Source organism: Tricharina praecox (assembly GCF_024521635.1).
Source record: "Tricharina praecox strain CBS 144465 chromosome Unknown BZA05scaffold_20, whole genome shotgun sequence".
Classification (NCBI taxonomy): domain Eukaryota; kingdom Fungi; phylum Ascomycota; class Pezizomycetes; order Pezizales; family Pyronemataceae; genus Tricharina; species Tricharina praecox.
Genome location: NW_026250422.1, coordinates 608642 through 628954, shown reverse-complemented (window position 1 = coordinate 628954; position 20313 = coordinate 608642). Strand labels below are relative to the sequence as shown.

The window sequence follows — 20313 nt, the reverse complement described above, 5'->3', positions numbered from 1 at the left end:
GAACCCGCCCGCCCCCCGACGTGACCCGAGCGGAGAAAACACAGAACCCTACCTCCCATCATCCCTCCCTTCGTAGAAGATAGCCTCCTTCCCCGTCCTCCTCCTCGTCCTCCCCGTCCCCGTCCCACCTCCTCCTCCCCCACAAATCCAAACCCCCGCCCGTCCGCCCGCCCCCGTCCACAACGGTGACACCCCTACACACACCAGGCCGCCCACCCGCCGGCCAGCAAGGAGTTTCTGACGATTTTCGCTTGGTCCGCCGGCCGCTGCCTGTCTGCCTGGGGGTTGCGGTGGCTTCCCGCGCTCAGAGCTGTCCTCACACCTTCTCGATCGGCTTTGACGCATGCACTATCGTTAAACCGGCAGTCTACGCTGAGGAACCGAGCGATCTCCACATCCACACCCCCCCATATGTTCGGTCGATAGTCCCCCTCCTCCTCCTCCTCTAGATCATCAACACTTTCTCGAAAAGAAAGAAAAAACCGCCGCCAAACCCTCCTCCTCCACCTCTCCACCTCCTCCTCACCCACTCCAAAAACCCGACCCTACCTGTCGCTTCATCCTGTGCTTGCTGAATTGAACGGAAGTGGCCGGGCTAGGATCTGGCGACTAAAAGGAGTCTGGCAACGAAAAAAAGTCTGATGATGGAACAGAGCCAAATAACCTCGAGGATACCTTTCTCCGGCGACGCAGGCAACCAAGTGCGACCTCTCTCCTCCTCGGAATCAAAGGGCGGACCACACTCCAGGAGCAGTCCCGAAATCGAGCCCATCGAGAACATGTCGCTTACGGCGACAATGGACGCGCAGATGGGGAATGCGCCGCCGGGGCCTCAACACTCGCAGTCGGTGTCGTTGGGGAGCTCGGCTGTCCAGCAACCGAAAGTGCAAACTGCGTTTATTCATAAGCTCTACAAGTACGGTCCCTCGCTTGAGTCTATTCGAGCTTCGAAAGCTAAGTGGGAAATGTAGCATGCTCGAGGACGCAAACATCCAGCATCTCATATCGTGGTCTCCCAGCAACGAGAGCTTTGTTGTCTCCCCGACTGGCGAGTTCTCCAAGGTCCTGAGGTAAGCCGACTCGAAAGAAGATAGAACCCGAGATAATCGAAACGAAATTCGAGTCTGACGATTGAGTGTGTAGTCAATATTTCAAGCACACCAATATCTCCTCCTTCGTACGCCAGCTCAACATGTACGGCTTCCACAAAGGTCCGCTGCTGCCCATCCGATCCTATAGCCTCCTCCTCCTCCTCCTCCTCCTCTCCCACAGTTGGTGACGCCCAGCTCATCCGCATGATGTTTCAGTGAACGACGTCTTCCACACCGGTTCCCCGGATTCCACGTTGTGGGAGTTTAAGCACGGAAACGGAAGTTTCAAACGCGGTGATTTGGTTGGCTTACGGGAGATCAAGCGCCGGGCGTCACGACACGCCTTGATCCATCGCGATTCATTCTCCGGACCCAAGGGTACTGCCGTTTCTGCTCCCGGAACGCCAGGCGAACAGTCAACAGACTCGGTGGAAGCCAGATTGAGCGGCATAGAGCAGACTCTGTTCGATGTCACCACACGACTGGCTCGGACCGAGGATAACAACACTTACCTATCCGCTCGTTGTCAGGCTGCGGTCGATGGCTTTTCCAGATGCCGCCGGGTGCGTCATTCTCCTGGGGAGTCATTATAGGTGTTATGCTGAACTTGTGATTCCAGTACACCTCGGAAATTGCCCAGTTCTTGTCGCACGCGTTTCCCTCGGATGCCCCGATTCTTCGTGACAGTGAGATAGCCCCAATTGTACGCTCCCGCTCCGCAAAGGGCATGGCTGACGATGCGAACAGTCCAATCGTTGCAGAAGGAAATAGAGCGGCACAGTCACGCTCTAGAAGAACCTCCAAGGGAAATGATGCACCGTGACGCGCCAACGTTTACCACAACGTTGGTAGACAACGGCGTACCCTTATCGCCACGGCAGCGGCCAGTGGAGGACGATTCCCTCCGCGGTTCCTTCAGTGGCCCGCCGCGACCCTACTTCCGACACCCAGCTCCACCGGCACCGCAGGCTCCGGGGAGGCGTCTCGCCGCCCCCGGAATGGCCGGCTCATCCTCACCCAACTCGCTCCGTCCGCAACGGGATCACCAACAACCGATCCCGCACCCTCTATCAAATCTCCAATCCCAATCTCCACCGGGCCACCTATCTCGGCGGCACACAACCGCCGATATCAGACAGCATGGTTGGCAGGTCAACTCTCCGTTCAGCGGGATTGGCCAGACCCCACACTGGCCCCCGTCACCCGGAAAGCCGCCGAATGACTACAGAGATGCTGGGCCCTACGACATGTCGCAGGCACCCAGGCCATCCATATTCTCGTCGCAGACTACGCCGCCCTTGAATGAGGGCGGCATGGGTAATCATGACGGGCCGGGTGGAGGCATTGCGTGGGGTTTCGGAGGGACCAAGTTCCCTCCCCCTCGAGAAGCAGGACATACGGCGCCTCCAACGAGGCGCTCGAGTCTTGCTTCCAGCAGCGTCCACGCATTGCTGAATCCACCGGATTCGGCGATGGATAGGGATGGTGTCAGCGATGGTGAACCAGATGACAGGAAGAGGAAGCGGATGATGTAGCGAGTTGTGCTCGAGAGAGGGTAGGGGGAGACCCAGGCATACATATCATGGCAACAATGTTATGGTTTTAATATATGGGGTTTGGCGTAAGGGATTGTATTTTCTTTCTATTTTGTCTTTCGTTTCTTGTGAAGCAGAGGGGGAGGGGATTTTTGGGCATACCAACGCATGGACAGAGTATTTTGTTGTGTACGATTTGCAAAGTCCGGTTTTACTCGTGTATGAATTGTACGAAAACGCCAACACTTGGGAGGATTTCCCAGTTCACATATGATAGTGATATATTTTGAAAGAAAGCCTGCGATGTATCGTAGGGATACTGAGCTTGGACTTCCCGTGCCTTGCCGGAGTAAGCAGTGCTATGCTTTAGCTATAGCACCGCTTGCTCCTTGCTTGTTCTTCTTGTTCTTCTTTTTCGACTTCGACTTCCTCTTGCTCGCGTCCACAGTCGTGGAAGGTGTATCGCCAGCAGCAGCAGCAGCAGCAGTGGGGGTATCATCGACATCCATGGGCTCGGGCTTGTCCTCCTCTTTCACCTTCGCCTCTCCCTCCTCTTTCGTCTTTGACCCTTCGTCCTCCTTCTTGGCCTTTGCCTTCTTCTCGCCAGTTTTCACAGCTACCAGGGCCGAAACCTTCGCAGGTTTCCTTCTCAGATCACTGGACATTTTCCGTTTCTTGGATCCAACACCACCCAGTGCGGAGCGTCCCGTATCCTCGTCGCTATCATCCTTTTCCACTCGTTTCCGGGCTGCTAATTTTTCCGCAGCGGGCATCTGTTTCGTAGGCTTCCGGCCGCCAAGTAGATTCCGCCGTAACGTGTCGGTTCCTGCTCCACGAACTTTGAACTCGGCGGGAATTGGCGCGCCGACACCTAGACTGTTCAGCGACGATTGTTAGTGAGAGTGTGCGTGGGCGCGGTGCAGCGGGGAGGGAGAGGGGGGAGGGGGGAGGAGGTGCCTGGGTGGTGCGGGCTTAAATAACTCGTCGTCCTCATCGTCGTTGTCCGCAACTGCTGTCGCGGATTGCCTGGCGGGAAGCCATGATGCTACTAGGTTCCGGGCTTTCGAGACCTGGAGGTCGATTCGCGCCTGTATCACGTTTGCGTCGGCAGGTTTCGCGGCGCCGGCGGTAGAGGCGGGGGAGGAGGTAGTTGCGGCCATTAATTTGTGGGGGTGGTTGTGGTTGCGGGCGGTTGTTGCTTGCTCTCGTTAGCGGCGCGGAATTCTGCGTCGTATTTGTCCGTGACAAGGGCCGAAGCCGAGAAGGTCGCAGGCAGGATGGCCGCCGTTGGATGTGGAAGGTTGCTGTGCGGCGGCTCTTCTCCCCCACACAAAACTAGCAATCCCCCCCTCCTAAAGCCCTCAACTCGCCGCGCCCTCTGCAGACCGACTACACCCGAGAAGCTACTTATTCGAATTTCCCGAAAGGAGGATCGATCCCACCTTAACACTTATTCTCCTCCTCCGAACACTCCGAACACCCCGAATCCCCCCACACAGCATGTTCAATATCGTGCGAAGCACTGGCAGGCCTCTTTTGGCATCTGTCAAGGCCACATCCAGAGTTCGTATACCGCCTCTCTTCCCTACCTTGATGATGTCCTGTGCGAAACCTACTGGTAGCTGGACAACGAGGGTTCAAGGGAAAAAAACAAAAATGCTGATATCAAGGTTGCCCTTGGCAGCATACACAGATCAATAGCAATCTTGTGCAGTCCCAGCGGAGATGTCTTTCCATCCACGAGTACCTCTCTGCAAACCTCCTTAAGTCGGTACGATCTCCCCCCCGCGATGCACACACCCCACATTGAGAGCTCTACTGAACCTCGGCCTAGTACGGCATCGGCGTGCCCAAGGGCGCGAATGCGACGACTGCGGAGGAGGCCGAAGCTGTGGCCAAAGATATCGGTCCGTTGACACCAAGATACTGGCTTCTCCGTAATTCGCTCGGTAACTAACTGGGTGTCCGAATATAGGCGGAGATGATATGGTTATCAAGGCTCAGGTTCTGGCTGGAGGCCGTGGAAAGGGCCACTTTGAGAACGGCCTAAAAGGTGGTGTGCGCGTTATCTACTCGTACGGCGTCCCCCCTCGTCCTTCGCGATAGAACGGGCTGTGTTGTGTGGACATGCTGGCTGATATTTACAAGCCCGACTGAGGCCAAGATGTTTGCAGGACAAATGATCGGTCAGAAGCTCATCACCAAGCAGACGGGTGCCGCGGGAAAGCTCTGCACTTCAGTGTACATCTGTGAGCGCAAGTTCGCCCGTCGCGAGTTCTACCTCGCTATCCTCATGGACCGTCAGACCCAGGGCCCCGTCATCGTCTCCTCCTCGCAGGGAGGAATGGATATCGAGGGTGTTGCTAAGGAGAACCCCGATGCTATCATTACCACCCCCGTCGATATCCACAAGGGTGTTACCGATGAAATGGCTACCAAGATTGCTACCGATTTGGGCTTCTCCCCTCAGTGCATCCCCGAGGCTGTGGACACCATCCAGAAGCTTTACAAAGTCTTCTGTGAGAAGGATGCTACCCAGATCGAGATCAACCCTCTGAGTGAGACTGTCGACCACCGCGTGCTCGCCATGGACGCCAAGTTGGGCTTCGATGACAATGCCGATTTCAGGCAGAAGGAAGTCTTCACCTGGAGGGACAAGTCCCAGGAGGACCCTGATGAGGTCAAGGCTGGAGAGTAAGACTTCCCCCCAGAGTCCACCCATTACCGGCCCGTATATCCTAACAGTTCAAAAGGCTCGGACTCAACTTCATCAAGCTCGATGGTGACATCGGATGTCTCGTTAACGGAGCCGGTCTTGCCATGGCCACCATGGACATCATCAAGCTGAACGGCGGAGAGCCCGCCAACTTCCTCGACTGCGGAGGAGGAGCCACCGGGCAGGCGATCGAGGAGGCGTTCCGCCTGATCACCAACGACCCCAAGGTGACTGCCATCTTCGTCAACATCTTTGGTGGTATCGTCCGCTGCGACGCCATTGCCAAGGGCCTGATCGCCACCGTGTCGAATATGAACCTGCGCATCCCCATCGTCGCCCGTCTGCAGGGCACCAACATGGCCGAGGCTCAGCAGCTCATCGCCGACTCCGGCCTCAAGATCTTCTCGTTCGAGGACCTCCAGGCGGCCGCTGAGAAGGCGGTCCAGTTCTCAAAGGTCGTCAAGATGGCCCGCGATATCGATGTTGGCGTCGAGTTTACCCTTGGAATATGATCGGGGGTAACGAGGTGGCAATGGCAGTGGAGGTGGGAGAGGAATACCATAAGACTTCTGTTAATGGATGTGCTTTTTGGGCGAGGACACATGCAAGGGGATACTTCAGATTGTGTACTTGCCGCGATGAGGTGTGTGTGCGTGTGTGTGTGTGTGAGAGAGAGATGTGTTTGAAATGCAAAGTTTAAGTTGGGGGGTTCATTTGATACCGAAATAACAGCTGCCGTTCCCATTCTTTACGGTTTTTACTTCAGTGCTGTACCTCTCGTTTTCGCTTACGATGAAAGTAAAACAGCCAGCTGATTCTTGATATTTTTTCTACCCCAAACCACCCGGTATCTAAAAGCAAATAGTCTATAATATCTCGACCATAGCGCCCTCATCCTCATCCTCCTCCTCCTCCTCCTTTTCTACCACCTCGCCATCGGGGCCTACATCACCCGCATCATCCCTCTCGGCCATAAGTACCTGTACAAGGCGATCACAAGCCTCAGCGACCTCATCATCCTCGGTATGCAAATGTGTCTCCCTGATGATAGGATACACCTGGACCTTCCGCATGTACTCTCGCCCAGCGCGGGTGGATGTGAGAAGGAGCAGCGACTCCAGATGTGTTGTAAGGATGTGGGTGTCAGTGTCGCGAGCTTTGTCGGGAGGCAGGAGTTGGAGGTCGTCGAGCATTCCGTCCATGTCCTGTCGCTGTTAAGGGCTAGCGAGGACCAAGGAAAGGGAGGGGTGCATACCTCGTCGTCGTATTCCTCTGAGCCCATCAATGGCAGCAGGATGTAGGGTAGCAGATTTACCTCCTCGGGGTTTAGGAAGGTTGGGTGGCTGGATACATCGAAGCAGCAGTTCCTATCGTCCACCACCATCCATCAGCACTGCTCCCCCTCTCCGCCCTCTCTTCCCGGGAAACATACTTGATAGTACTGGCCACACCCTTCCTCCGGATCAAACTCTTATGTTCCGTGAACACCGTGAGCTTACAGATGGGAATAACTCCATCGTAATCCCTCTTCTTGGTAAAATAATCTCTACCAGCCGGCAGCCTGGAGACATCCGCAAACACGTACGCGAGGAAGTCGTAGTTCGCCTCGGGATTCGTGCCCTTAACGAAGCAGTCCATGAGCTGGTCGAGCACGGAGGCAGCGCCGCCCTCGGCGCCCTCCAGTGCCGGGAGGTCGATAAGTTTTTTCGAGAACGAATCCGACTTCGTCATGTTGGCGAGCAGCATCGAGGCCTGGTCGGCATTGGTGTACGACTGAGACACGATCTTGGAGATCAGCAGCGGGTGGAAAAGAGCGTCGCTGATCAGCGACTCCAGCACCGCGGATTTGTCACTGAGGTTTACGAGGATCGTGAGCGCGTGTTTTGCTCGGGGCTGGAGACAGACGAGCACAGCAATCAGCAACCAACCACCCAGGACGCAGCGCAGATATGGGAGGGAGGAGCGCACAGGAATGTCGTTCACGATCACTTTGAGATCGCGTATAGGTTTCAGAGCGGGCTCGAGGAAGACACTCGACTGGGAACCTGCGCTGTAGCCGACAGCATGCTCCAGCGCTGCAATGATTTTTTTTCCATCAGCGCTCCTTGCCGCGGTCATTTGCATCATGATGCCACAACATACCGAGTTGTCGAATCTCCGGCCGTGGGGAGCCCAAAAAGCCCACCAGTTCTTCCTGTCGCATGCAGTGTATCAGCCCTCCTTCCCTCCTCCTTCTCCAGCTTCTCCAGCTTCTCGGCGAGTGTTGTTTACCAGTTCCGTCGGCATCGTTTCGTTCCGCAAAGGTGATCGATCTGAAGGCAGGTGTGTGTATGTATGTATGGTGGGGTGAAAGAGCCGCAATGGTGGGGTTAAGTGCAGCGCGCCAGGGAAGTTTTATACCTACCCTTCCTTCCAGGGTGCCATGCGTAGCGTTTGTAATGGTGAGCCATGTGGAGTCTCATCGAAACTTAATGGCCCGCCGCCGGCAGGGTGCTACATAATAAGTCAGCAAACTGGTGAAACTCTGCGCTCTCGCTGCATCACTCGAGAGTCGACAATGCATCTATCATCTAATAATGGCATCTGTGGGAACTGCTTCTTATTGACGGGAAATCTCGAGTAAAGACCGGCCAATCGCTAACTAGTGGGAACTACCCACTTGCTCTAGAGTGCAGTCTATCACTTCCAAAATCATGAAGAAAATGACAACCCGAACAACTTCGACTGCAGGCGCTTTAGACGCTGATCACTTCAACTGTGAGATTGAGGGCTACAAGGACTTCTCTGTAGGTCTGGATAGCTGGCCGGCTGACGATGGTGAGGGATCAGATAATACGAGCGGACAACCGAAACAGCATTATCACTAGCACACAAACATCTTTGACCTGAAAACATCGTTTATCACAATCTAGATCTACGAAATACAATACAAGTTCGCTATTTTTTTTCTCTAGTGATGGAACAGACGGGTCTCCTGCTCCACGAATGTGATACCACACTTCTCGGCGGCATCGTGAACGGCCTGGTCGTTCACCGATCCACCGGGGGCGGCAGCGTACTTGACACCAGAGGCGGCAGCACGGAAAATGTTGTCAACGAAGGGGAACTATATCATCGTCTGTTAGCCATAATTTCTGCAATAAAACAAATAGTGACTTACGAATGCGTCGCTGGAGACAACAACGTCGGTCAGCTCCTTCTTCCAGGCCTTCTTCTCCTCCGCAGTGAGTTCCGTAGGGACCTCGTCGAAGTTGGCGGCGTAGAGATCCCACTCCATGCTACCCTTCTCGGGGATCTGTCCGGTGACAAAGAGGTCGATAGCGTTGCTCTTGTCGGGGCGCTTGGTTCCCTTCTTCCACTTGAACTCGAAGATCTTAGGGTGCTGTCTCGCCCACCAGTTGTCGGCCTTGTCACCAGCAAGACGGGTGCAGTGAATACGCGACTGCTGGCCGGCTCCGAGTCCGACGACCTGGCCATTCTTGGCGAAGCAGACAGAGTTGGATTGGGTGTACTTGAGTGCGATGGTAGCGACGACCAGGTCGATGATCGCCTGCTTGGGGAGCTCGGCGCCGGCAGGGGTGATGACACGGGAGAAGGTCTTGTCGCTAATCTTAACGTCGTTGCGTCCCTGGTTGAGTGAGACGCCGTAGACCTGGCGAGTCTCGTTGTGGGCGGGCTGTGAAGGCCATCGTTAGTACCTCGCAAGAGCTGCGGAACTCGCCAGATTATACCTCGTAGTTGGGATCCATCTGAAGAACGGTGTACCTGCCACCCTTCTTCTTCTTCAGGATCTCAAGGGCCTCGGCCGAGTAGGCAGGGGCAATGATTCCGTCGGAAACCTCACGGCTGATGATCTTGGCCGTAACAACATCAACCTCGTCGCTCAGAGCAATCCAGTCGCCAAAGCTGCTCATTCTGTCGGCACCACGAGCACGGGCGTATGCACAAGCCAAGAGGCTCTCATCAAGACCCGCAATGTCGTCGACGAAGCACAGCTTCTTCTCGACGTCGGACAGCTTCAATCCAACGGAAGCACCAGCGGGCGAAACGTGCTTGAAGGAAGCGGCAGCGGGGAGGCCCAGAGCCTCCTTCATCTCCTTTACCAGCGCCCACGAGTTAAGGGCATCCAGAAGGTTGATGTATCCAGGGGATCCGCAGATGACCTTGAAAGGAAGCTTTCCAGACTTGACGAAGGCCTGGGCGGGCTTCTGGTGGGGGTTGGCTCCGTAGCGCAGGGTGAGCTGCTGGACGCCGTCACCGGCGTACCGCTTGCGGAAAAACTCGGAGATGGCGGAGTCATAGTCGGCAGTGTGCTCGAAAGCCTTCAAGGCATAGATCTTGCGAGCGGTCTCGGAAACCTCACCCTTCTTAAGCTCCTCCAAGAAACTGGGGTAATCCTCAGGGTCGGAGAGGATGGTGACGCGGGAGTGATTCTTGGCCGCCGCGCGGAGAAGAGTAACACCACCGATATCGATCTCCTCGACAGCCTCGGCAACGGTCACGTTGATTTTGGTGATGGTGTCCTTGAACGGGTACAAGTTGCAGACAACATAGTCAACCTTGTCGATGTTCTGCTCGGCCAGGTCCTTCTCGTCGGACTCCAGATTGCGGGCGAGGATGCCTTCACAGGTCAACTTTGTTTGGTGCATAACATCTGGGCGGGTGCGAACCGGCGTGAACCGAAGGGTGAAGAGTCTTCACTCGTCCGCCCAACATCTCGGGAGCGTGGGTAATGCTGCTGACATCGCTGTACAGAGAGGTCTGTTAACACGGCCCAACTATTTCTACATCCAACCGTGGAATCCGAAAGAGTAGGAGGATAATAAGAACATACAGAACTTCCATTCCAGCTTCCCGAATCAACTTGGCGGTACCGCCCGAGGCCAGGAGACGAATTCCATTCTGCGACAGTCCCTTTGCCAAATCCAAGAGTCCAGTCTTGTTGTAGACGGACAAGATGGCTGAGATGGCGATACGTCAGCGGCGGCTCACTCTGATGGAGGGAACTGGGATGGGGATCTGCTGCGGGGTTGGGTGTGTGGGCGAGCGCTGAGGCAAGAGCGTACGAACCGGTCTTCTGTTGGGCAGGCATGGCTACTTTTTGTTCGGTGGGTAGAATTGTCAAAGAAAAACCGGATACCGAACAGATGTGAAGAAGTGGCAATTGGCTGAAGAAGAAGGAGAAGAAGAAGAAGAGAAGAAAAGAAGAATAAGAGTTTTTTAGCTGTATCAACAGCGATTTACATATGGAGGGGGGAGGGGTCCTCCGAAGGGTGGTTGCTTGTTTGGTTGCATCACTCTGCACCGCAAAAAGGGTTGGTGGGGCCGTCACTGGTCCATGGTGGGGGGCTAAGCGGGGGAAGCGGTCTTCGCTTGCGCCATCCTCATCACCAAAGTGGAACCAATCCGCCCGGGAGAGATATACGCCTGTTATATATGCTTAACTTTGGGCTGCAGAATTCGGCCTCTTTCTGATCTTGACCTGAGAGTCCGCGTCTTCTTCTTGTGCTGCTAGGAAGAGGATTTCAGCGTTTAACGAGAAGGACTTGTAAGCGCACTTGCATCAATCAGCTACCATAACAGACGGATTTACCGCAGTAATCCGATTCCTCGGGATGGATTTGTTCACAACTTGCCAGAAGAAATGTCGGGCAAGGGGTCGCCATAGTGTAGACAGACCGCATGTGACAATAAGATTGATGTTCTCTCTTTCTCGTTCTCACCAGCTCCGTATGAACTACTTAAGGCAGAGAGCTGACTAACCTTCCGCAGAGCCATCGAGGATGCTGTAAGAAAACGGATCCTGTGATGTTGCATTGCCTTATTCCCCGTTGTTCGTAGTGCTCGCGTAACTGCCAGAACGAGTGATAGCCATGCCAAGCTTAAAGCTCGCGCTACCCATCAGCCACGCATCAGCCTCACTTAGAACGGAGGTGCCACACAAGGTTGCCATATCCACACGGCCTGCCGCGTCGAACCTCACCGCCCTAGCTCCCCCCACCACCACCACTGCCACTAAACTCAACCACCAACATATCCATCCATCAACACTTGCCACGAAACCATGCCTTCCGGAAATCTGAGCGTCGGTCAGTTTCCATCTGCTACACTCCGTCACCCTGGGATTTCGATGCTGATGGATGGCAACAGATGGCATCCATGTCGACATGGAGCATCTCAAGAAGGGCGAGGTCAAGTATGTTCTCATCTCAAGATCTTCCTTCTATGATGATGCTGACATAAAGCTTATAGCCTCGGAACCTCAATGTAAGACATTCTCGTTCGACGGTCCCCTGATGCACGCCGATGAACTGGAGATGGCTTTGGAGCTGTGATGGTAACCTGCAACTAGCATGGCGGTGACCTTCAACGGTGGGGTTGTGCTCGGTACGCCCCAGATATCTCAACTCCCCGGAGCGTTCACTGATTGATACTTCCAGGCGCCGATTCTCGAACAACCACCGGATCGTACATCGCGAACCGAGTCACTGACAAGCTTACCCAAGTTCACGACACCATCTGGTGCTGTCGGTAAGCCTGACCACCACTCCCTACGGTGGGCAGCACAGCTAACACTACCCAGCTCCGGATCGGCCGCAGATACTCAAGCAGTCGCGGATATCGTCCACTACCACCTCCAGATGTACAAGTTAGTTACCGTCTTTCTTAGCGTCCGGTTGTCGTGTGTTGACTTTCGTACCAGTGTCCAGAATGCTCAGCCACCTACCACTGCCATCGCCGGCGCCATCTTCCAGGAGATCTGCTACGCAAACAAGGATCAGCTGAGTGCGGGCATCATCATTGCCGGCTGGGACAAGCGCAGAGGTGGAGAAGTGTACTCAATCCCATTGGGCGGTTCCCTTCACAAGCAGGCGTATGCCATCGGCGGCTCCGGTTCGACATACATCTACGGTTACTGTGATGCGAACTGGAAAGACGGCATGACCGAAGAGGAGGCAGTTGAGTTTGTGAAGGGATCGTTGACGGAGGCGATCAAGTGGGACGGAAGCTCGGGTGGTGTTATCAGGATGGTGGTGCTCACCGAGCGAGGTCCCGACCGGAAGATCTTTTTCCCGGATGAGGACTACAAGGGCGATGGAAAATAGATCCGCGTCTTTTTCACGAAGGCGTCTGAGATGAATTTGACAGGCATAGGCGCGCTTTGTTGTACTAGATGTTTGGCAACGTTTGATCACTCTGTGGCTATTGTGAGGCCGAGAGACACATATTGCCCGAGCACGAATGCTAGGTTTGCTCTCCTCTGTATTTGTATCCCGCGGCTGTAGGGTGCGATACCGCGGGTTATTAGATATCCAGAGGTGGTATGTAAAAAAGTGCAATTAAAGCGATCGTGATCAGATGGTGTTTCATGATGCATTGAATCTCCTCCCACCTCATTGTCTCGCTCGTGCAGTTCTACTCTCAGAACTGACCGAGGGAGCCGACAATATGGGCTCGATAGGTGGTGCGATCAGAATTGAGAGAACGACGTCTGCGCATGCAGCCAATTCTGTAGACTCCATAGACGGGATACCGCCGCCGTCCTTAGGAACCTGAACATGTGGGGATGTCTTGCCTAAATGTTACATAGGAGGATGTGAGGGTCCGGCGATAGGTGTCGATGAGAAATAGTGGTGCAGCTGGGTGTACAGAAAAGAAAGGAAATGCAGGCGGTCCACTCGCAAGTGTCTGTCTTCAGTATTTATTTCCTTGGCAGCGTGACCAAGCAGCCAAGCCTTGCGGCTACAATCTGAAAGTTCAGAGGGAGGAATCTGAGGCTTGATAGCATCAAATACACACCTCCCGATTCCCCCAGTTTTCATCAACGGCTTCCTTTTCACCATTCCGGGCGGACCGACGATACTACCCTACCGAATATAAGCCTCTACGAAGCTTCTGTAACCCCTCACAATGTCGCTGCAGATTCCCTCCGCCCCCGGGAGTGGACTCTTCAAGGCCGGATACCAAAAGTTCGTGGTGAAGACAACACGTCTATCTTTCTCCTATGTGATGCGACGTGATGGTAGATTATGTATGCTGATTGGGATATGGTGATAGCTATTCGAGCGAAGATGGTGCCGTGATCAGAAACATCGATGCGTGCCAGGCAATTGCTTCGACGGTGCAGACATCACTCGGTCCGTGCGGCAGAAACAAGATCGTCATCAATCATCTGCAAAAGATGATATTGACATCCGATGCCGCGACTATCTTGAGGGAGCTGGATGTGGTACATCCCGCCGCGAAGCTAGTTGTGATGGCGAGTCAGCAGCAGGAGGCGGAGGTTAGTTACCATCACCCCCGAGGGAAGGAGCAGGAGGTTGATTGGTATTGACGGGATGATGGTGATAGATGGGTGATGCTACGAATATGGTGATCGTGTTGGCCGGCGAGATGCTCAAGATGGCCGAGGGTTTGATCAGGATTGGATTGCACCCTTCGGATATCGTAGCTGGTTACGAGAAGGCTCAGGAGTTTGCTTTGAAGACTCTGGAAGGTAACAATTATCCCCGACGCCCTGCTATGGATGCGCTTGCTGATGATAGTTCTCCTGTACAGAACTCGTGGTCGAGAAGGTCGCCGACATCCGTGATATCCAGGAGCTCACCAAGGCCATCAAGACCGTCGTTGCCTCCAAGCAGCTCGGAAACGAAGATATCATCGCTCCCCTCGTCGCCGAAGCCGTCCTCGCCGTCCTCCCGAAAAACCCCCTCAACTTCAATGTCGACAACATCCGTGTCGTCAAGATCATGGGTTCGTCCCTGACCGAGAGCAGAGTCGTCAAGGGTATGGTGTTTCCACGGTCACCCGACGGCTCCGTCAAGAGCGCAACTAAGGCCAAGGTCGGGGTCTTCTCTTGCCCCATTGACATCTCCCAGACGGAGACCAAAGGCACAGTGCTGCTCCACAACGCTAAGGAGATGCTTGACTTTACGAAGGGTGAGGAGGTGCAGCTAGAACAAGCTATCAAGGAGCTCCACGACTGCGGTTTGAGGGTTGTTGTAGCTGGTTCAACGCTGGGAGAGCTTGCTCTTCATTACTTGAACAGGTATGGAATCCTCGCTATCAAGGTTCTGAGCAAATTCGAGCTGCGGCGGTTGTGTCGAGTCGTTGGTGCCACACCATTGGCCAGACTTGGTGCCCCAATGCCTGATGAGATGGGTTCCATCGATATTGTTGAGACCACGGAGATCGGTGGTGACCGTGTAACTGTTTTCCGGCAAGGTATGCATTCATTATTGGCCAGAAGGATATCATAGCCCAGCTAATGTCTTCCAGAGAACGAGACCACAAAGACTGCGACCATAGTCATCCGAGGAGCCACGCAGAACCACCTCGATGACCTGGAGCGTGCCGTCGACGATGGTGTCAATGTTGTCAAGGCCATCACAAGAGATGCCCGTCTCGTACCAGGTGCCGGCGCAACCGAGATGCAGCTCATCGAACGCATCGTTGCCTACGGTGAGAAGACTCCCGGTCTTCTTCAGCACGCTATCAAGAAGTACGGAGAGGCCTTCGAGGTCATCCCCAGGACACTTGCCGAGAGTGCTGGTCTCGACGCCACCGAGGTTCTGAGTCGGTTGTACGCTGCCCACCACAAGAGGGACGTGTGGACGGCTGGTGTTGACATTGACGTAAGTAACACATGTCCGCTGCCTCTGTCAAAAATCTGACCATCAAAACAGGACGAAAAAGGAACCGGTATGCTCGATGCCAAGGAGAAGGGTATTCTTGATCTGCTTGCTGCAAAGAGCTGTGCTATCAAGCTAGCAACGGAGGCTGCGAGAACGGTTTTGTCTGTGGACCAGATCATCGTAGCGAGACAGGCCGGTGGGCCCAAGCCGCCAGCTCCCAGCAAGAACTGGGATGAGGATTAGAGCAGAAACCAGATAGCAGATATTTAATGGAGTGCCTTTCGTTCATGGTACTTGTACTTCGATCCCGATGCTCAGACGATGAATAAGGGCCTGTTCGGGTGTCAGCTGCATTTTGAATATACCACACAAGATTGAGATGCAGTTTGAAACCCCCAGTTTCCGGGCGATGGGTGACCGTTCGGCACACCATCCCAAGTTGAAAATTTGAGAAACTACATGTTGTCGACTGAGCCATAACTTTACAAATAGACTCTACCGACAACCACCAATACATACCAGCGTAGCCCCCGTAGTCAAAAAAAGTGTGTCGTGCTGTTGAACCTCTAGGTTGCCGAACGGGTCGTTGGGGGATGAGACTTTGCAGCTGCAGCTTTTTTAACCTCCAACTCGTTAGAAACCCCAGGTTTGAAAATACAGCTGGCACCCGAACAGGGTCTAAATTTGTTTCGAGGCCAGGTCACATGATATCACTCGGTCCTGCAAAGGGTTTCTCGTGATCGCGAACAAATTTCACCTTCTGCCTGTATGACTCCTCTAACCTTCATAAGATAAAAGCAAAGGTTGAGTGTATAATAGTGATATGGAAGGCCTGGACTTTTTGAGTCACTGTAGGAAAGGGCTGTGGTCTTTGAATGTTGTGCGGCTCAAATTCAAAAAAAAATCAGTGCTAGCACCAAAATGGCCACCCCACATCACCACTCAACCCAACCCAACACCCCTCACTATCACTAATTCTTCTTCTCTACCACCACCAAGATACGCACCTCCGGCCTCGACGCGACGGCTTCATCTAGAAAGCGCCTGTGTTTCCAGTACACCAGACGCAATAAATAAAGCCACTTCCTCCGACGTCTCACCGGCACCACTTTGACTACTAGTCTCCCCGCTACATCCATTACCACCGCCACCATGTCTTTCGTCAACTGCCGGTACTATCCGGACAAATACCCTGAGGTCGATAGCTATGTCATGGTCAACGTCAAGCAGGTACGCTCAAGATGAAGAGTTCATCCCATTATCTTCTGATTTCGACGATTTTGTACTATGACACAGAGCGCTAACTCTGCGCCTCATCTGCGCAAACCCACAGATCGCCGAGATGGGTGCCTACGTGAAGCTTCTAGAATACGATAACATCGATGGCATGATCCTTCTCAGTGAACTGTCGAGACGGCGTATCCGTTCCATTCAGAAGCTCATCCGAGTTGGCCGGAATGAGGTCGTGGTTGTGCTCAGGGTTGACAAAGAGAAGGGTATGTAATATGCGAAAAGTGTGAAAGACTGACTATCTGGGCTGGTGGCTGATATGCGCTGCGATCATAGGTTACATTGATCTTTCCAAGCGCCGGGTCTCCCCCGAGGATGTGATCAAGTGCGAGGAGAGATTCAACAAGAGCAAAATGGTCCATTCGATCTTGAGGCACGTGGCCGAAAAGGTCAAGGAGCCTATTGAGACCCTCTACGAGACTATCGGATGGCCTCTGCAGAAGAAATATGGACACGCTGTTGATGCGTTTAAATACTCCATCACGTATGTTCAGAAAAGCTTCAGCTATCTGTGAATGTGGTTCTAACATCTCCTGCTACGTAGTAACCCGGATGTGTGGGATGATGTTCAGTTCCCGTCTGAGGCGGTGCGTGCCGAGCTCACCAACTACATCTCGAAGCGTCTTACGCCACAGCCCACCAAGGTCCGTGCCGACGTAGAGGTTACTTGCTTCGGATACGAGGGCATCGACGCCGTCAAGGAAGCTCTTCGCAAGGCTGAGGCCAAGAACACCCCAGACACTCCCGTCAAGGTGAAGCTCGTTTCGCCGCCTCTTTACGTCCTCACCTCGCAGTGCTTGGACAAGACCACCGGTATACAAGTTCTTGAAGAGGCCATCAAGGATCTCGAGGCGTCAATTACAGCTGCCGGCGGAAGCTGCACCGTCAAGATGGCACCTAAGGCTGTCACCGAATCCGACGATGCCGAGCTGCAGGCTCTCATGGACAAGAAAGAAAAAGAGAACCAGGAGATCTCAGGAGACGAGGACGAAAGTGTCAGCGAGGACGAAGTTTGATTGTGCGTTGGGCGAGGTATCTTTTAGCTCGTGCTTCTCTCTTTCTCTGTCTGTATGTGTCCGCAAAAGGTTTACAAAAGTCTGGGGAGTTTGGTGGACCGCGTAATGGGCGGATACTTCGTGTGGGGTCACAATTTTCGGAGATGTTTTAAAATGCAAAGAACACCACGAAATGAGATAGTCATCGAAACCATGGGCACAATTGAATTGTGCAACGTGATGTGTGGCGAATCAGCAATCGAGCTCGAAACTGCTGTGCAAGCGTCTGGCTCGATAGGAGCTTATCGCCCAAGGACATGTGCCCGAAATCATGGCCCATGGTTCGCCTATGAATTTGGTGATATTTCAAACTTGACTCGATTACTATCAAATTTCCATGATCTAATAACGTCGAATGTAATGACGATTAAACAAAAAATATGAGATTACTATCGAATGATGTACTTGTTTAACGCTTGTAAAGCAGTCCAAATAAATAGAAGTTATTGTGATCATCCATTATTCCACTGTTTCCAGGTTAGCTCTTAGCTCATGCAACCCGAGGTAGTCTTGGCGGTGTCGTAGCAGGTGGTGGAGATACCAGGTCCGTTCGTTAACTCATGCATCTGAGGTCTGTCAGAGCAACAAAACTCCCACCATTCAACCATGGTTCGTCATTCCGCTGCCCTTCGGGATATCTCATAGCTGACTCTCTCTTTCTCGAATAGTCACTAAGCAACGCGAGAAAGGATGCCAAAAGGGCGGAGGAGTATGCGAGGGAGGGTGATTATGGTATGGACGTCATTCATTCCCCCGCGATACAGTGGGCGTAAGAGCTCAAGCTGATGATTTTTGCACCACGACAGGTTCCATTTATTCGGTCTCGGGGTATGATTGAAAAGAAGTCAAGAACGCTATTCCGATAATGGATACTGACAGCTTGCTACTATAGACCCGTCGTCGTCGCGGAGAACATGATCGGATGTGCTATGTACGAGCTTGTAGGTCTTCTCTGCATGGGCGGGATCGTTCATCCGAGCTGGGGATAGCTAATCACTTCTTCTGTTCTTTCAGGTCCGTGTCGGTCACGATGCACTGGTCGGCGAGGTCATCCGAATCGAAGCCGACAAAGCCACCATCCAGGTCTATGAAGAGACAGGTCTTGCTCCGGAATCTTGTATTTGCGGATGAAGCACAATGGCTGACTCTTTTCTGCAGCTGGTGTGACCGTCGGAGATCCCGTCCTGCGAACCGGAAAGCCGCTATCGGTCGAGCTCGGACCCGGTTTGATGGAGACCATCTACGACGGAATTCAGCGACCCTTGAAGGCCATCAGCGAAATGTCCAACAGCATCTACATTCCCCGTGGTATCGCGACACCGGCCCTGGACGCGAAAAAGTCGTGGGATTTCACACCCGGAGACTTCAAGGTCGGAGATCACGTCACCGGTGGAGATATCTTCGGTAGTGTTTGGGAGAACTCGCTTCTCGATGACCACAAGATTATGCTTCCACCACGCGTGAAGGGTACCATCACGAGCATTGCCGAGAAGGGTTCCTACACGGTGAGGGATACAGTTCTTGAGGTCGAGTTCGATGGGAAGACGCAGGAGGTCAGCATGATGCACACTTGGCCCGTTCGTGTTCCTCGGCCGGTGGCCGAGAAGCTTACAGCGGATTATCCGCTGTTGACCGGTCAGCGTGTCTTGGATGCCCTGTTCCCTTGTGTCCAGGGTGGTACGACGTGTATTCCCGGAGCCTTTGGATGTGGAAAGACAGTTATTTCTCAGGCGCTTTCCAAGTTTTCAAACTCGGACACTATTATCTACGTCGGATGCGGAGAGCGAGGAAACGAGATGGCTGAAGTCTTGATGGACTTCCCTGAGCTGTCTATCGAGATCAACGGCCGCAAGGAGCCCATCATGAAGCGTACCACCTTGGTCGCGAACACCTCCAACATGCCTGTCGCTGCCCGTGAGGCTTCCATCTACACTGGTATCACCTTGGCCGAGTACTTCCGTGATCAAGGAAAGGACGTGGCCATGATGGCAGACTCTTCGTCCCGCTGGGCCGAGGCTTTGCGTGAGATTTCCGGACGTCTCGGAGAGATGCCCGCAGATCAAGGTTTCCCCGCCTATCTCGGTGCTAAGCTAGCCAGTTTCTACGAGCGTGCCGGAAAGGCCAAGTCACTCGGTAGCCCTGGAAGATACGGAAGTGTCAGTATCGTCGGAGCTGTCTCCCCTCCCGGTGGTGATTTCTCGGACCCGGTCACTTCAGCAACTCTCGGTATCGTGCAGGTCTTCTGGGGTCTCGACAAGAAGCTCGCCCAGCGAAAACATTTCCCCAGCGTCAACACATCCATCAGTTACTCGAAGTACTCTAATGTCCTGGATAAGTACTACCAGTCCAACTACCCCGAGTTCCCCACGCTCAGGGACAGAATCAAGCAGCTCTTGTCCGACAGTGAGGAGTTGGACCAGGTCGTGCAGCTGGTCGGAAAATCGGCACTTTCGGACCCCGACAAAATCACGCTTGACGTCAGCTCTCTGATTAAGGAGGACTTCTTGCAGCAGAACGGTTACTCGGCCCACGACCAATATTGTCCCATTTGGAAGACTCTGTGGATGATGAAGGCCATGGTGGGTTTCTTTGACGAGTCACAGAAGGCCGTGCAGTCGGGTGTGTCTTGGACCAAAGTCAGGGAGGCTACATCCGATATTCAGCACCAGCTTCGTTCCATGAAGTTCGAGGTATATTCAGCTCTCCTTGCAGCTAAATAGATTACTAACCATACCGATAGATTCCGGATGACGGAGAAAAGGTCGTCTGTGCGAAGTACGAGAAGCTGTGGAATGAGATGATGGACAAGTTTGCTAGCATCGGCGATGATTAGACTAGGAGCTGTAGTCGGCTGTTGCAATTGTTTTCGTTTTTATAGCTTGCTGTAGTTTGCTCTTGTTTTTTTGTACTCTCTTGCATCGATATCACGACACAACCCGAGAGTAGAGCATCCCTTTCTGCGCCTGCGGTTCTGTAGGAATATTTGAGCGT

General features: G+C 53.5%; 9 protein-coding genes across 9 annotated transcripts; 6 read left to right on the top strand and 3 right to left on the bottom strand.

Annotated features, from left to right (window-relative positions):
- Nucleotides 1–779: 779 nt before the first annotated feature.
- Nucleotides 780–2626, top strand: BZA05DRAFT_446878 (HSF-type DNA-binding-domain-containing protein; the record flags this gene model as incomplete). Its single annotated transcript, XM_051487111.1, has 6 exons — nucleotides 780–916; nucleotides 972–1070; nucleotides 1144–1211; nucleotides 1308–1654; nucleotides 1711–1777; nucleotides 1839–2626. The coding sequence occupies 6 exons, from the start codon at nucleotides 780–782 to the stop codon at nucleotides 2624–2626; spliced, it is 1506 nt and encodes a 501-aa protein (XP_051337617.1).
- Nucleotides 2627–2914: 288 nt separating this feature from the next.
- Nucleotides 2915–3877, bottom strand: BZA05DRAFT_404642 (uncharacterized protein). Its single transcript, XM_051484332.1, has 2 exons — nucleotides 3584–3877; nucleotides 2915–3502 (listed from the first exon to the last, which is right to left on the bottom strand). The coding sequence occupies exons 1-2, from the start codon at nucleotides 3784–3786 to the stop codon at nucleotides 2986–2988; spliced, it is 720 nt and encodes a 239-aa protein (XP_051337616.1). The 5' UTR covers nucleotides 3787–3877; the 3' UTR covers nucleotides 2915–2985.
- On the top strand, nucleotides 3878–6076 carry BZA05DRAFT_376451 (uncharacterized protein). Its single transcript, XM_051481818.1, has 6 exons — nucleotides 3878–4189; nucleotides 4311–4397; nucleotides 4461–4533; nucleotides 4602–4701; nucleotides 4775–5320; nucleotides 5380–6076. Exons 1-6 carry the CDS (start codon nucleotides 4127–4129, stop codon nucleotides 5852–5854), a joined length of 1344 nt encoding a protein of 447 aa, XP_051337615.1. The 5' UTR covers nucleotides 3878–4126; the 3' UTR covers nucleotides 5855–6076.
- A 72-nt stretch (nucleotides 6077–6148) lies between these two features.
- Nucleotides 6149–7770, bottom strand: BZA05DRAFT_404636 (DNA-binding protein HGH1). The gene is made up of 6 exons (XM_051484331.1): nucleotides 7614–7770; nucleotides 7485–7536; nucleotides 7311–7417; nucleotides 6775–7235; nucleotides 6598–6709; nucleotides 6149–6547 (listed from the first exon to the last, which is right to left on the bottom strand). The coding sequence occupies exons 1-6, from the start codon at nucleotides 7626–7628 to the stop codon at nucleotides 6209–6211; spliced, it is 1086 nt and encodes a 361-aa protein (XP_051337614.1). The 5' UTR covers nucleotides 7629–7770; the 3' UTR covers nucleotides 6149–6208.
- A 303-nt stretch (nucleotides 7771–8073) lies between these two features.
- Nucleotides 8074–10511, bottom strand: BZA05DRAFT_404634 (cytidine deaminase-like protein). The gene is made up of 6 exons (XM_051484330.1): nucleotides 10413–10511; nucleotides 10177–10303; nucleotides 10013–10089; nucleotides 9074–9963; nucleotides 8503–9018; nucleotides 8074–8448 (listed from the first exon to the last, which is right to left on the bottom strand). The coding sequence occupies exons 1-6, from the start codon at nucleotides 10432–10434 to the stop codon at nucleotides 8293–8295; spliced, it is 1788 nt and encodes a 595-aa protein (XP_051337613.1). The 5' UTR covers nucleotides 10435–10511; the 3' UTR covers nucleotides 8074–8292.
- Nucleotides 10512–11292: 781 nt separating this feature from the next.
- Nucleotides 11293–12689, top strand: BZA05DRAFT_404629 (nucleophile aminohydrolase). Its single transcript, XM_051484329.1, has 7 exons — nucleotides 11293–11431; nucleotides 11493–11538; nucleotides 11595–11609; nucleotides 11695–11729; nucleotides 11783–11873; nucleotides 11926–11991; nucleotides 12046–12689. Exons 1-7 carry the CDS (start codon nucleotides 11407–11409, stop codon nucleotides 12446–12448), a joined length of 681 nt encoding a protein of 226 aa, XP_051337612.1. The 5' UTR covers nucleotides 11293–11406; the 3' UTR covers nucleotides 12449–12689.
- Nucleotides 12690–13067: 378 nt separating this feature from the next.
- On the top strand, nucleotides 13068–15360 carry BZA05DRAFT_475623 (chaperonin Cpn60/TCP-1 family). The gene is made up of 6 exons (XM_051488206.1): nucleotides 13068–13312; nucleotides 13401–13626; nucleotides 13695–13839; nucleotides 13902–14567; nucleotides 14622–14977; nucleotides 15029–15360. Exons 1-6 carry the CDS (start codon nucleotides 13254–13256, stop codon nucleotides 15218–15220), a joined length of 1644 nt encoding a protein of 547 aa, XP_051337611.1. The 5' UTR covers nucleotides 13068–13253; the 3' UTR covers nucleotides 15221–15360.
- A 545-nt stretch (nucleotides 15361–15905) lies between these two features.
- BZA05DRAFT_356363 (translation initiation factor 2, alpha subunit) lies at nucleotides 15906–17480 on the top strand. Its single transcript, XM_051481412.1, has 4 exons — nucleotides 15906–16207; nucleotides 16311–16473; nucleotides 16544–16751; nucleotides 16812–17480. The coding sequence occupies exons 1-4, from the start codon at nucleotides 16130–16132 to the stop codon at nucleotides 17281–17283; spliced, it is 921 nt and encodes a 306-aa protein (XP_051337610.1). The 5' UTR covers nucleotides 15906–16129; the 3' UTR covers nucleotides 17284–17480.
- Nucleotides 17481–18211: 731 nt separating this feature from the next.
- BZA05DRAFT_121328 (ATP synthase alpha/beta family, nucleotide-binding domain-containing protein) lies at nucleotides 18212–20201 on the top strand. Its single transcript, XM_051478685.1, has 4 exons — nucleotides 18212–18263; nucleotides 18337–18421; nucleotides 18481–20012; nucleotides 20063–20201. The coding sequence occupies exons 1-4, from the start codon at nucleotides 18237–18239 to the stop codon at nucleotides 20153–20155; spliced, it is 1737 nt and encodes a 578-aa protein (XP_051337609.1). The 5' UTR covers nucleotides 18212–18236; the 3' UTR covers nucleotides 20156–20201.
- Nucleotides 20202–20313: the final 112 nt, after the last annotated feature.